The sequence below is a fragment of the Heloderma suspectum genome, chromosome 5 (assembly GCF_057233095.1).
Source record: "Heloderma suspectum isolate Gila_16-S chromosome 5, 16-S_ref, whole genome shotgun sequence".
NCBI lineage: Eukaryota > Metazoa > Chordata > Lepidosauria > Squamata > Helodermatidae > Heloderma > Heloderma suspectum.
In genome coordinates this window covers 185137905-185152976 of record NC_139462.1, presented here as the reverse complement: position 1 = coordinate 185152976, position 15072 = coordinate 185137905, and the positions used below count along the sequence as shown (strand labels likewise).

The 15072-nt window shown below is 38.9% G+C and overlaps 1 protein-coding gene across 5 annotated transcripts in view; it reads right to left on the bottom strand.

Moving 5' to 3' along the window:
• The window catches only part of CRPPA (CDP-L-ribitol pyrophosphorylase A), a 101822-nt gene that overhangs the window by 49712 nt on the left and 37038 nt on the right, over window positions 1-15072 (bottom strand). For 4 of the 5 annotated variants that reach the window (XR_014792362.1, XR_014792363.1, XM_084858653.1 and 1 more), the window contains exons 6-9: window positions 5568-5665; window positions 3983-4075; window positions 2049-2141; window positions 781-903 (exon numbers count right to left, since the gene is read on the bottom strand). Coding sequence is in view for 3 of the 5 variants with exons in the window: in XM_084858653.1 (XP_084714779.1) it covers window positions 781-903; window positions 2049-2141; window positions 3983-4075; window positions 5568-5665 (407 nt within the window). In the remaining 2 variants the exon portion in view is untranslated. The remainder of the gene's footprint in view (window positions 1-780; window positions 904-2048; window positions 2142-3982; window positions 4076-5567; window positions 5666-15072) is intronic. The other variant, XM_084858654.1, reaches the window with a different exon arrangement.

The following is a 15072-nucleotide window of genomic DNA, read 5'->3' as shown; positions in this document are numbered from 1 at the left end:
TAAAACCTAAGTTTTAAAATACAACAGGAAGTACATGTATATAGGGATGTCGGGGGAATCCATCTTGGGGGTGACGTTTGCTGAGCTTTCAGCAGCTCAGCCCCTCAGATTCTGACTTGAACTGTATGAGTTGGGCCAGGTCGCGGATTTCCGTTTCTCCCCACCTAAAATAGCCATTTGCACAAATTGCGGCTACAATTCGCATAATTTGCGCAACTTGCAGTCACAAATTGTTCGTTCAATTTCTGCAAAATTAAGCATTTTATGGCCACAGTTTTCACAAATTAAGCAAATTACAGCTGCAATTTGGGCAAATTATGTAAACTGCAATTGCAATTTCTGTAAATGACGATTTTATGGGGGAAACCCGAGAAATTTCCCAGATTCCAGGAAAAGGTCCACAGCTCGGCTCACAAATGCAAGCTGAGCCGGGGCTCCAGGGAAATCTGTCGAGCCCAGAAATGGGCTGGATTTCCCCGTGATGGCCATCCCTATCTGTACATCACCTTTACTGAATATATGACATTGGCCAAGAAAAGAAGCTTCTGAACCGCCCTAGGATGTAATGTCAGAAGGGTGGTATACAAATACCTTAAATAATGAGAAAGCTTACATTAAGGATTCTGCTGAACAAACATGAACATGCAAGCAGCTTCCCAACAAAAAAGATTTGGGTCATGTTTATATCATGTTTTATATTTAAAAAAATAAAATACTTCAGTCATGTGGGTCACAGAAATGGATAATTCACAGATAGTTCACATTAATTTGACTACATACCTTTTGGTAATGTATAATGAGACCATAAAGCAAAATATTCTTCTTTTTCACTTCCTCTGCAAGTTTAGCTAAGCTTTGCATTTCACTGCTATAAGATGCATTTTCTAAAATATCAAAGTGTACCTAAAAAGCAAATTAAGATTTTAAAATTCATGATTTTTAGAAATGCTTACATTTCCAGGGCAAATAAATGCAAAGGAAACTGATTGCTATTTATAACTGCAACAAAGATAACTTTCCCTAAAATACTTTGTATACTTTTAATAAGTACTTATAATGTTTAGGCTGAAATCCTAAGCTCAGTTACTAGGGAGTAAGCCCAACTAGATACAGTAGGATTTATTTCTGAGTAAGCATGGGGAGGATTGCACTGCAGGTCCAATTGTCAAGGATGAGTTCAAGCTCCTTGAGATGTCTGACAGCTCTGATTCTGAATCAGAGTTGAAACAGCTAGATCAGAGCCTGGCAGAAGAACCTTCCCAAGAGCTCCAAGACACTGAGAAAGATTCCTCCGAAGGCCCTGACAAACAGATGGCCCAGGCTGAGTCACTGCCCCCTCCCTCCACATGAGTACTCAAGTTTCTGAGGCGGAGGAGGAAGAGCATGACTTGAGAGATGCTAAAGCATGTTGCAAAGCAAAGTGGGAAAACTTAGAAACAAGGCTTAGACACTCTGCCAGGATAGCCACTTTTGGAAGCCAACATAGGAGGGAGCCACCCTAAGGGAGGGGCATCACTGCAAAGCAAGTTTGGCCATTAGGTTCACAGGCAAAGTGTGGGGAACTTCACTACTCTCCAGTTCGTCTTCCCTGATTAGAGATGGAAGATTAGTTGTTTAGGGCCTGAGGCAGTCTAAAAGCTTCCTTGAATCTGCATTTGTAGATAAGCTAGTCTCTTGCAAAATAAAGTCATGTTAGCCTGAAGTGTCTCTTTGTGGTGTTAATTTTGAAGGGGAAAGACTATCCAATTCTTAAAACCAACAGGTCTTCAATAAGGACTATCAATCTTGCCTAATGTGTTGTTGTTTTTAATACATTGCTTTAAAATTTTAGTGGAAACGAGGGGTGACAAGATACCCAGCAGCAACATAATTGGGGAATCCTGTTCTGGAAGAGCACGAGATTGACATTAAGTCTTCAACTAATAGTACAATTTTGGCTTCTCTTGCTACAAAGGTCACATCAATTTTTAAGAACAACATCTCATACGTGGCCCAATGTGCACCAAAACTTTTTTTTATAAGCTGAAAGATGTAATAAATTAACCTACCGAGATGAGAACAATGGAGTGTAAGACAGAAGCATTTGTGTTTTCGAGTATGTCCACTAGCTTATGGGTTTCCTGAAAGTCAGACAGTTTATCCTGAGGAAAAGAAAAAATAGAAAAATGTTCTTCAGATGCACAGTGGACTACACTGTCATTCTCTCTTTTTCTATGAAGGCTTTAGCATATCTCTCTAGTTCCTATACCCTACTGTAACTAAGTCCAAGTACAGGTAAATGAAATAAGAGATATTATTCCCTGGTTTACGCCTTCTTCCACTGCCTTTCTTGTGCTGCATTATATATTGTAATCCCCTCAGGAGTTTGTACTTTATAAAGTACTATGCACAGTGATGATGCTGTATAAAGAAATAAGAATTTTATAATTTTACACAAATATTATTATACATCTGATTTCCCCTTGCTCTGTGCAGTGGAGTGCCACAGAATCACAAGAATTATAAAAGGACAAAACCCCCATAAAGTGTAATCTTCTTCTGTAATGAAAGAAAGGCCTCTATGCAGTCAAAGATAAATGCAAATTTATTGTAGAAGCACGGATCTAGCGTTAAAAGGGACACATTCTACCTTGGTGACAGCAGATAGTATCCAATGTTAGTCCTACATAGAATAGAACCATTGAAATGAATGGAACTTCAGTTAGTCATTTATTGCAATGGTCCAGTCTGCATGTAATAACAGCCCATGGATTAAATAACTTATTTGCTGTTAGGGATGATAGGGAGGGAGGAGGTGCTCTGCCTGCAGCACGCCAGCCACTTCCACTTTTAATCAACAACCTATGATCTCCCATTTGTAGGTTGTTGACCATGATGTGTGAACCCAGAGTAATGGGTTGGTTAGGGCCTAAACAACCCAGTGGTTAACCAAACAACAAACTATGGGTTAAACTCTGGGTTGTTTAGCACCTAAACAACCCAGTATTCTTGGTTTTCACATCACACTCAGCAACCTACAAACAAACCAATCATACATTGTTAAGTACAAGCAAAGGTGATAGACATGCAAGAGGTAGTGTGCTTGGTCTCTCCAGCATGTTCACAACAGCCCACGGGTGGTTTAAACTATGAGCTGTCATTAAAAGTGAACCAAGTCAATGGGTCTACCCTATATAAGACTAACATTGGAAACTACTCAGAGCAACTGCATCACAGAAATGTGTCTGCACAGCAAACAGGATATATTTTTAATTGTAATCTACCTAAAACGTTATCATATAAATAACGTCAAACAATTTCATATAATACTAATACAAAGAAGAAGAAGAATAAGAAGGAGAAGGAGAAGGAGAAGGAGAAGCAGCAGCAGCAGCAGCAGCTTCATGCAAACCACCCAAGTTACATGCATATGACAAAAAAACCAAGGGATGCTACCTAAGCTGACTGGGAAAATGTCTTTCCAATCACAGATATGGGAAATCAGCCTCTTTGGGCTTCGAAGCAGTAAGGATTTTGTGAAGTGTGTTATACTCTGTGGAATGCCTTTAGTTAAACACACACACAGGTTATGGTTTTGTGAACATGTAATGGTAAATACAATGGGAATATTTCAAGAAATAAAGTAAATAGGTCATAACTGTTCTAATTAGGAATACCTTATCATATTTTTTCTAGCTAAGCAAAGTAGATCTCAAATGTACTAACGAAGAAAACTTTGTATGAGATGTAAACCATGCCAATAACACTTTCTCCTAGGCAGCAGTCCAAGTATCAAACTGACAGAATTGACGTCTAGATGCAACATATGGCTCAGTTCAACTAAAAATCTGTCCTTCATATCTGCAGGACTGAGTTTCGTCTGTTTGACAGTAGACTATGAAACTTGTAAGGAGGCCAATTTTCACAAGGACACTGTGTCTAAATTTTGTGGTAAGGTAAAAACTCTGTTTCAGGCTGCCTTTGGATTTTCCATAATACTTACATTTATACAAATAAAGTTGTAACATTGTCCTAGTAAGATATTTTGTAGATGGTTATCATTTTTACAAAGGGATGTTGATATAGCTGTAACCAGCTGAAAAAGGAAAGTAAGATTGTATTAATGAACTCACTCCTAACCAAGATTGTTATTCTGCACATCTTAAAGTACTCATCGCTAAAGGATCCATGTGTCATTTACTTTGTTTATAAATGGTAATTAACACTTTGTGGGAAAAGCAAAATAAACTATCGTACTGCAGAATAGAACAAACATACTGTGCAAACTACTTTCATACCCATTCACAGACCTCCAAAGCCAGCCAAGAAGAAAAGTTTTACAAAGCTCTTGTCTGAATTGACTGATTGTAATAAGACCCAGGGAAGGAGGCAGTCTGTTAAATATACTGGGCACATGTAGTTATTATTGATCAGTGGCATGATTTCTGGGAAATATAAAAGGAAAACTAACACAGGATACCAATTCAATGCAAGCTACAATTAAAATCAGGTATCATAGAATAGTAGGGTTGGAAGGGGCCTATAAGACCATCGAGTCCAGCTCCCTGCTCAATGCAGGAATCCAAGTCAGAGCATCTCTGACAGATGGGTGTCCAGCCTCATCTTGAACGTCTCCAGTGTGTGAGAGCCCACTACCTCCCTAGGTAATCAGTTCCATTGTCGTATTGCTCTAACAGTCAGGAATTTTTTCCTGATGTTCAGCCAGAATCTGGCTTCCTGTAACTTGAGCCCATTATTCTGGGTCCTGCATTCTGGGATGATCAAGAAGAGATCCTGGCCTTCCTGTCTGTCACAACCATTCAAGTACTTGAAGAGTGCTATCCTATCTCCCCTCAGTCTTCTCTTCTCAAGGCTAGACATACCCAATTCTTTCAGTCTCTCCTCATAGGGCTTTGTTTCCAGTCCCCTGATCATTTTTGTTGCCCTCCTCTGAACCCTCTGCAGTTTGTCTGCATCCTTCTTAAAGTGTGGTGCCCAGAACTGGACACAGTACTCCAGATGAGGCCTAACCAGTGCTGAGTAGAGGGAAACTAGTACTTCCCAGGATTTGGAAGCTAGGCTTCTATTAATGCAGCCCAAAAGAGCATTTGCCCTTTTTGCAGCCATATCACATGGTTGGCTCATATTCAGCTTGTGATCGACAACAATTCCAAGATCCTTCTCACTTGTAGTGTTGTTGAGCCAAGTATCCTCCATCTTGTAACTGTGCATTTGGTTTCTTTTTCCTAGGTGCAGAACTTGGCATTTATCCCTATTAAATGTCATTCTCGTTTTCTCCCCAGCGCTCCAGTCTATCCAGATCACTTTGAATTTTGTTTCTGTCTTCCAAGGTATTAGCTATCCTGCCCAATTTCGTGTCATCTGCAAATTTGATCTGCATTCCCTGCACCTCCAAGCCATTAATAAAAATGTTGAAGAACACTGGGCCCAGGTGCTCTTTATTCCACTTCAAAATTCTTTGACAGAGGCCCCTATGTTCAGTGGCACAAAAAACCCCGTGTAAACGTTTTTCATACTGGAACTTGCCTTCTTTTGATATGCTGTTGAGAATTAGAACTTATACTTACTTTCACATGATTCTTCAGTGTTTCATGCAGGAGAAGCCCTACTTGCTCAGCATCTTCCGTTATATCAGTGATAACACAAACTTGTTGTGATATGGCATCTAATAAAGAACATTTAAAACCAAGGAAAAAAGCAATTATTCTTAGAACTATCATCACTGCTCTAGTGTGCATGTACTTTAAACATTTTTATTTATATGCTGAATTAGTATTATATATAGAGACAGACAGACAGACAGACAGACAGACAGACAGACAACAGTAAGGTTTTATGACAAGGGTAAAATTTGCAATCAGCAATCCGATACATCACAGGCTGCCACAAAAATCTCCTCTCCCCCAATCTAAGGATTGTTCCAAGTGTGTGATTTGTATCATTTCAGACTTAAGTTCCTGGTTACTACTACAAATATTATCCATATTAAACCCAAGGCTGACTCAGATTTCTGAAGAGAGACTGGAACATACGCAGCCCAATGTTCCATCCCATGTACAGAATGGCCTGTTTTGTGCTGGCCTCTCTTATGAGGTAAACATCCTGAGTTTTAAGTGAGAGGAGTTAAGAATAAACTGGGTTATTAACTGTGTGTCTTGGTCTTAAACTGTGTGTGTTCCAAGTTTCAGTTCTCCTTCTATTACAGACATACTTAAACTAATTTGTGGTACACGTCAAGTATTCCATTTTAAGAAAGAGAGAGATGTAAAAAATATCAACTGACTGACTTTTATAAATAGATGTCTTGGATTCTTTGTGTACCAATTTCAACTATGTGTTGTGGCATTAACAATTCTGAAGCTCCCATCAGCAAATGAGGTCAAGGCCTTTATGTATAGATCGTATTTTCATCCATGGCTTGATATCTTATACTACACACACACACACACACAAAATAACACAGTACTATGGAAAATCTAATAGTAAATATTTCTGTGGCAATCTCGTTTTCTTCTCGATTTGGTTGACAATTCAGAAATTTTCCTCTCTAGCAGTTTGTGCTTGGTGATCCAGTGTTCTCGGCACAGCTGAGGGCTAATCTGCATGTGAATAAAGATCACTTGATTTCTCTACACTTGATTACTGGCAGCTGGAATGTATGAAGTCACTCAATTGAAAAGGACTGTATTTGAGGTGATATGAAAGTTGTTCTCATCATTATGTGCTGAATGAGCACATGTGAACCAGGTGTGAGAATATCTGTATCTATCTATCTTTGTATGGAAGAATATGATGCCTTGGAGATTCTCTGACAATTAAATGCGATTCTCTGACAATTAGAACAGGTTCTTGCAAATAACGGAGGTGAGAATAAGTCTTTTGGGTATATAACAATTCTTTTAGTACCATGTTTTTCATGTGGGGTGTCAGATGGACACCTGTAAAGTGACCAACCAACAACAAAAATCAAATCAGCAGTAGGTCCTCTTTAAAACTGGCACTCTATACCATGAATACTATAATTCTAGAAGTTTACAACCCGTGACAACTTCTCAGACTTTTCACAGGAGTTAAAAGGCAAAAATGAACTCTACCACCTATGAGGCTCCATATAACAGCTTTGTCATGAGCCTTTGCATGGTGTCAAGATACATATGGACAATACAAATAAAAATTGGCTGAAGAAAATAAAGGAGCTAGACCATGCTAATCATTCAGCATTCCCTGCCTTTTCTCATTTGCTTTGTTTGGCAAATACATTTTATATGTAAAAACCACACTTTAGGAGCCACTGTAACTCTAGAATAAAAATGAATTTCATAGTAACATAAGAAGTATGCTCTGTTCTAGTTTTATTTTTGCAGTTGTGTACCCATTTCTCCCACTCTAATTTACACAGTTATTTTTGATTTATTATCAAAATAACTATAGTAATTTAGATAATGGGTTGGGCTCACATGTAATGTCAAACTATGGTTTGGCATTACATGACTTAAGCTTTGGGTTTGCATATACCCTCCTTCTCTTGCACACTCCACTTAGTTATTTCTTCACACAGCACATAAAGTATGGAATTTACTACCACAAGATGTAGGGATGACTGCCAACTTGGAGGGCTTTAAAAGGGGATTAGACAAATTCATGGAGGTAAGGTTATTAATGTCTACTACTCATGAAGGCTATATATTACCTCCAGACATCTGGTTGGCCATTGTGGGGAAAAAGGATGCTAGACTAGATAGACCTCTGGTCTGATCCAGCACAGTTCTTATGTTCTTATATCCTGCCCATCAATTACATTCATCATTTGCCTGACATCAGCGTCTGAGGCCGTTACATGTCCCACTTTTCAAAGAAGTGAGGGACCCTCCCAAGAATTCCTAGGAGGAAGAAAAAAACAATGGTTGGTCTCCCATTTTGATAATATAAAAGCCAGAAGTTACTCAAAAATGCAGTTTTTAAGTAATAGTTGGATTTTATTTGTTCAAAAACAGGGGATCAACTGTTGCACCGGTTTGCATGACACAGCCAGCTCATCAAGGGTTATTTAGCTCTTGCATGACCCTACTACTAATCACGGGTTATGCGAGGGTTGTTTACCCCTCGAATAACCCATGATGGCCAGGTGTGCACAACACATCGCAATCCCCATCACCTCAATTGGGGCTTGCATATTCAAAACGGCAGCCACATGCACCCAGCACATGCACATGGCTGATCATAGGTTAAATAACCCACAATGACCTGGTCTTGTTGTGTGAACCAGGTCACTGTTGTTTGTTTGTTTGTTTCTTCTTCCTAACAACCCTTGACAGAGCCCCAGGTACAACCTGAAACCATCTCTGTACCTGTAGAGCCTCATTTGAATCTCTCCAGCCTTCTCCCACTTTTCATTTTAAAACTGTAACCAAATGCAGACGCCATGGCTTGAACATTTTTTGCTTTGTTTACGATCTTGCCTGATTAAAAGTTCTGAAGAACTCAAAAGTTTGTACTTTGTGATACTCTGAGCCGGCCTAATAAAGGTACTACAGTGATATGGATTTGGGATATTTTCTGTTGGAATTTTGCTTCTGGCCAACACAGCTCCCTTAGTTTTTTGTGTTCAAATAACAAACCACTAGGTTGCACAATAATACGTTAACTGCTGAAGAAGTAGCAAGTCCAAGCGGGGCACAACACATTATTTATTGCTTAGGGGCAGTCCCACTATGAACATACCAATTAGCAACAGAGTTTTAAAAAGTGAGGCTAAATTTTTGTTACTAGTTACAAGCTGGAATTTGGGGTCACATAATCATAAGAATTTCAGCAATCAAGCAAAGGTGCAAATCAGAGTTAGACTTCTAAAAAAACAAAGATTCATTCTTCACCTATTTTTGAATGCACATTTCAAGGTATACCTGAAAGGCACGCTGAAACTTTAAAGTTTACATGTTTCAACTAGAGGTTCAAAGATATAGCTGCCCTAGGGGAAGAAGCCCTTAAAGAGATTTTTTCAGGATGTTTTTGTAATATCCAGATTCCAACTACCTTTCTAAATGAGTCATCCCAACTGCAGGATGAGGTTTCCCTATTTGCAGACTAATAATATGAGAAGGAAAAAAGGCAGACATGCGCCACATTGTCTGCATATCCAGCAAGTTCCTACCTGTTTTAAAGAGCATTAAGATTGCTTTTTATTAAATCAGCATTCTATTATTTTCAACATTCGTTGTAAGAGAATGACTTACAAAAGCTAAAAAATGCATCTTTATATGTTAAGAAATAATTTTCTGAAGATAAGTGACTCAAATGGTTTACATATTGCAACAACACTGCTTAGCATTTGAATGATCGTTCTATTTTTCTTACCTACATCAGTGCTCAGTTTAATGGAATGGAATGTGTCCTTTATCAACAGCTTATTTTGCCTACAGCAGAAAACTTTGAGTTTTCCAGAAGCATTTGGAACTTGTTAACTGTATTTGCATAGGTAGGATTACATTTGTAATACAGATCACCAAATACTGCTCACATAATTAAAATCAGATGATATACTAATTTCTCTTAAACTATTTTAACTGCAATTTGATCAATCACATACAGAAACAAGGTAAGTTATCAAGTAATTTGTATTTTTTTTAATCTTCAGCAAAAATATCTAAGTAAACATTACTGTGTAATAACAGCTTAAAATAGGTATAGAACTTTAAACTGTTCATTGTGGTTCAGTACATTATCTCATTGTAATTCTTACAATAACCACCATATAAGGTAGGCCAGTATTATTACTACCATGTTGAATGGTGGGATGATGATGAGAGAAGATGGTTTGCCAAAGACCACCAAGTGAATTTATGGTAGAGATATTATTCTAACTAATGACTTAGTTCATAGCTAAGCTATGATTCATAGCTTTGCGAGTTATCCATAATAGTAAAACTGTCAGGATTCCCTTAGCCCCCACTTTACTTCAACGCCCAAACATACACAGATGAGAGACTTCAGTCTACAGCTTTTAATCCATTACTTCACAGGGTCATACAGATGCAAATTCTCAGAGACTCTCCATCTACAATGGAATGCCTTCAGGGGATTCAAATGGTATTTATGAGAGTTGCCTGCCATTTGAAGTGGGAAGCGGTCTCGCTAGCCTAACTTAATGGGGGGAGGTCCCTCTCTTGTTGTGAAGCTTCTAAGCGCGGCTTTTCATGCAAGGCCAATCGGGTAGACCGTCTTAAGTTCCGCCCCTGCCTTCTCTCTTTTTGCTCTGCGCCTGGCATCTATTTGGTCATTCTCCCCAACCCCCCCCTCCTGTTCACTGCCTCTCCAAGCGGGGTGAGGAGGGACTCTCCTGCTCAGCCATCTGGATGATTGTAACTTGAGAAGCAGGCCTACTCATATCTGGAGTAGCCTGGGAAAACACCTCCCCCATATCTGATGGTTCTCCTTCAAAATCTGAACTGCTATCCCACTCCCTGCGCTCAGAAACACACATGACAATAGCAGCTCTACATAACTCTGGCTCACTAATCAACATGCTGTTTTATATTGAAACTACTTTCACATCTGTGAACAGGGAAAATTAGATACTACACATATTCCAGAAATCACATATTCCAGAGAGCCAGTGTGGTGTAGTGGCTAGAGTGTTGGACTGGGAGCTGGGAGATCTAGGTTCTAGTCCCCACTCAGCCATGGAAGCTCACTGGGTGACTTTGGGCCAGTCACACACTCTCAGCCCAACCCACCTCACAGGGTTGTTGTTGTGAGGATAAAATGGAGGAGAAGGAGGACTGTGTATGCCACCTTGGGTTCCTTAAGGAGGAAAAAAGGCGGAATATAAATGCAATAAATAAATAAAATAAATAAAATCAGGAAAGATGATAGTGTGCAAAACAAAATTTAGAAAATGTCCTATATTCATTCACTTAATATGAAGGTGATTGATTTAATGGGATGCTATTTAAAATGGAAGCTGAGGCCACATTCTAGTACTTCCCTTATGCTTACCAATAAAGGAAGCAGCCCCAAATGAAATTAAGCCTATATTTGTTCACATTCATCTCTTGTTACATTTGCCTCTCGTCTCCCTTTTTTGTCTCCTCGACTGTAAAAATCTAGATTGCAGGATCCTCAGAGCAGGGCCCATTTTTTCTTCTTTTTACTTACGATATTCTGAAAAGATCTATATACACCAGTGGAATTGCAGAAATACTAATTTATAAATAAAGGACACTGCACCCACTGGGACTATTTAGTTGTGTTTGTTACATATAGTGTCTTCAATACCCTTCAGATTTTATTTTATGACCTCTGAATGAAGAGTTAAATCCCATCCTTTCTTTATAACTGATTAGATAATCTTTAGGACAGCATTATGCATTGCCAGAAAAACTGTACATATTTATTTTTGTTGAAGTTACACTTGGAGAAGTTCACATCCATAGTTTGAGAATCGCTGATTTAATCAATGGAGGAGTGGTACAAAGTTAACGATCTGCATTAATATAGGCTACAGAGATGGGCCAAGACTTACAACACATTTTGAACATTTTCACACCCTTGTAAAACCCCAGTCCTAAGTACATTACACTGCAATTCGTTTCATCACAGTCAACTTATATTTAGAGTTAACATATTCTGTTGATGGTTGTGAATATTTAAATTCTCACAACTCCTACTCTTTGCCTCAGTAAAGTTTTCAATGAGACTGCAATTGGGCTAGTTATGAAGGCTGTCATACCAGGTGATTATCGCTGTTTAAGCGCAACAGCTGCCTTATGCATGTACAGCCATTAGCAAGAACAGTCATTATGCACTATGCTACTTGAAGATTCCCCATGTCATTGCAGTATATGTATATGCTTAAGGGATTTAAGGAAAGATGCTTTGAGACATGTGCAAATTCCTTACATACAACGGGTTGGATCTAGACTCCGTCATACTTAGAGCAGACCCACTGAAATCAAGGAGACTTGATGTTAGTCATGACTAACTTAAGTTTCATTGATTTCAATGGGTCTACTCCAACTACTGGTAGGCCTGTAACAAATCCATTTTACAATTCCCCTATATACCCAAATCTAGGATAATTTGAGCAATCTCTGGGAATATGTAGCATTAATCTCATATGTTACTTTACAACTAATGAAATCATTCTTGTAAAAAAAGGGGGAAACTATAAAATTACTTGACTTTCAGAATAGTGCTCAGCAAAGAATACACACACACACACACACACACCCCCCATACATTACTACAAAATATTGGGAGAAACTGAATATTTTACAACTGAAGAGCATGGAAGTCCATATAGAACTTTAAAATGAATTTGTGCTGTATTATGTTCAAAGAGAAACACGTTTGCAGATACTACAAATAATAAGTTGATATAATATGCACACTACAATCAGGATATGATTTAAGAAATCAAATATTTTACAAACTGAGTTTAATTATTTGAAACCAATTTACTATGCAACTGTACAAAAAAAAGTAAGGAAGAAAATGGAAAACATAAGATGCATCTGGATATTTTCAGTTTCTACTAAGGTGATTAGTAGAACATTTGCCAAGAAATGCTCATTGGGAGAAGGAGAAGAAGAAGAAGAAGAAGAAGAAGAAGAAGAAGAAGAAGAAGAAGAAGAACAAGATCAATATTGTTTTAGACTGGTTTGTTTACGTAAATTAAATTCAGCTTTTTTAGTCTTGGCATTTTTGGCTGATTTAATAGCTTGTGAGTTTGAGCTTGTACAGCAACTGTGGGTGGGCGCAACAAGTCTGCACAACAAATACAATGTTGCTTTGTTGAGAGAATGTGCCCAAATACCTGGGTAAACACACAACATGCAATGTGGTTTTAGCTTATTGCAACCAGTTCTCTGTTATGTATAAGTCCCTCTTTCACACATGAATTCTCCAGATTTAAGGGACTACAATTGTTTTAGAAACAATTTCTAAGTGCACCAAAAATCATGCTTTAGCATGATTTTTTTAAATGAACATATATATAAAGCTTCAGGAGACAGGATTCAATGTTGTTTCTAATTCTTAAGTAAAATATACGTACAATTTGGGACTTCAAACCTGTGCAATTACGCTGAACTTATAATTCCACTACTGAAAACCAGAATAGCAGTCTTAAAACTTAAACTGTTTGAATAAGCAAGTGCAGATCTATTCAGAAGATACTGTACTTACAAAAATAAGGTTCTAGCGTGACTAGGACTCAGGGGTTAATATTGTATCCACTCCCATCTCTCAGGATTGGCTTCACTTTGCAGGGAGAGAAAACTGCCTGGAGCAAGTCCCTACACAGCACTTCGGCTCTCTCACTCTGTCCCTCCCCTCTGTGGAGATGGGGAGGCTAGTGCAAGAGCAACAATTAAGGGGAGATTTTAGAATGATGTTTGTATACAAACCCGATCCACTCCCCTCCTTGCTTAGCTAATCAAAGGAACATTCCTTCCTAATGCATGTGGTGTTGTGGCAAGGCTTCACTACGATAAGCACAACACAAGATTTTGTTCCTTAAAAGAAGAAAATGGGACCATTTAGTATGAAGATAGTTTTGTAACGATGCTTTAGTGATGGTGTCTACCAGAGGGGATGACCCAGCTGTCAACTTTTCATAAGCTGACGGACCTTTGCTTTCATACACTTTCCCACAAAACTGAGACGTAAGTTGGCAAGCATACAGTAGATAACACCACGAACATGGAACAGAGAACCCAACAGGGAATTTTTTAGTAACCCATTGAAGAATATACATTTGTATACTTGAGGAAATTGCAATGCACCAAGTTCTTTAATATAACTGAAATTCTAAGGCAAACATTTCCCTCTTTGTTGAGGAGAAAGGAAGATAGCTATTTAGCATTTTCACATCCCAGTCAGAACTGGCCTGACTCCAATTTTATGTTATAGATTTCTATCCCACCTTTCAGGGTTACCTACCCTCATAAGGCAGCTTATAACCTCATACCTTATCCAATGAAGCCCCTAGCTCTGGCAATCTAGTTCCCTCATTACTTGTACAGATCACTTGTACAGGCAACTAGAGGCCACCAACGGAGCTCTCTTCACCTAAAGAACCCCACTGGGGTGCTAGACACTTTTCATTGTTCTTCATTGACCACATAGTAACTACAAATACTTGCAAGTCACCCAACAGTTGACCAACATTTCTCTACCCATGTTCCAAACTTAGTATCACGTTACCTGACTTCTCCTGTTATCCTAGCCTTTCTGCAGCTACACAATCCTTTGTGACTCTTAAGCCTGCTTCATGGCATTGACGTCTGGACAGTTACTGGACTGTGAACCTGAATTCTCCTACTTTGGTTTGCTTACCTGTTCTCCCACACTGACTTACTTTCCACCTTGACTTTGCACCAGCCTTCTGTATCTTGCATGTAGTCTTGCTAGGAGACTACAGCTCTCCATCAGCAGAAGCTGACAATATAGTGCTAGACAGAGTTTAATGAACTGACATTTCCTGTCAAAACAGTCTGAGTCAAGATACTAATGTTGCAGATCTGTCTAAAACTCCTTGGAGTGTAACATTTACTGAGATGTGAGAATCAGTCTTACAGTGAAGCATGAAAGAGTTTGAGGGCCAATGATCAGATACCTTGCTGAAACTAAGCAGGTCTGGGTTTGGTTGGTACCTGGAAGGGAGACAACCTGGAAACTCCATGTACATCACCTTGAGTTTCATGATAGAAGAAAGGCAGAATTAATGTACTAAAGGGCACATCTATATAGTAGGGCCCTGAAATGGAAGCTACTGCAAATAGCATGCATGCAGCAACTTCTCCCAGTAGCAATCAATGTTACTAACCATATAGATCTTTCACATTGCATGGACCATCTCCACACCAGTGCCACATATTTCCATCATCACCCAAAGGAGGGGAACAGCAAAGTAGTCACTACTGTCTTGACTGTGTACTTCCTGAAGCTCCCCTTGGGTAGGGCTTCACTTTGGTTAGAAGGTCAGTATCAGGCCCTAATCAGAAATAGTACTCAAGTGCTCAATTCCTTTATGCAATTGTATATTTTTAAGGAGTAAGCCAAAGCTATTTG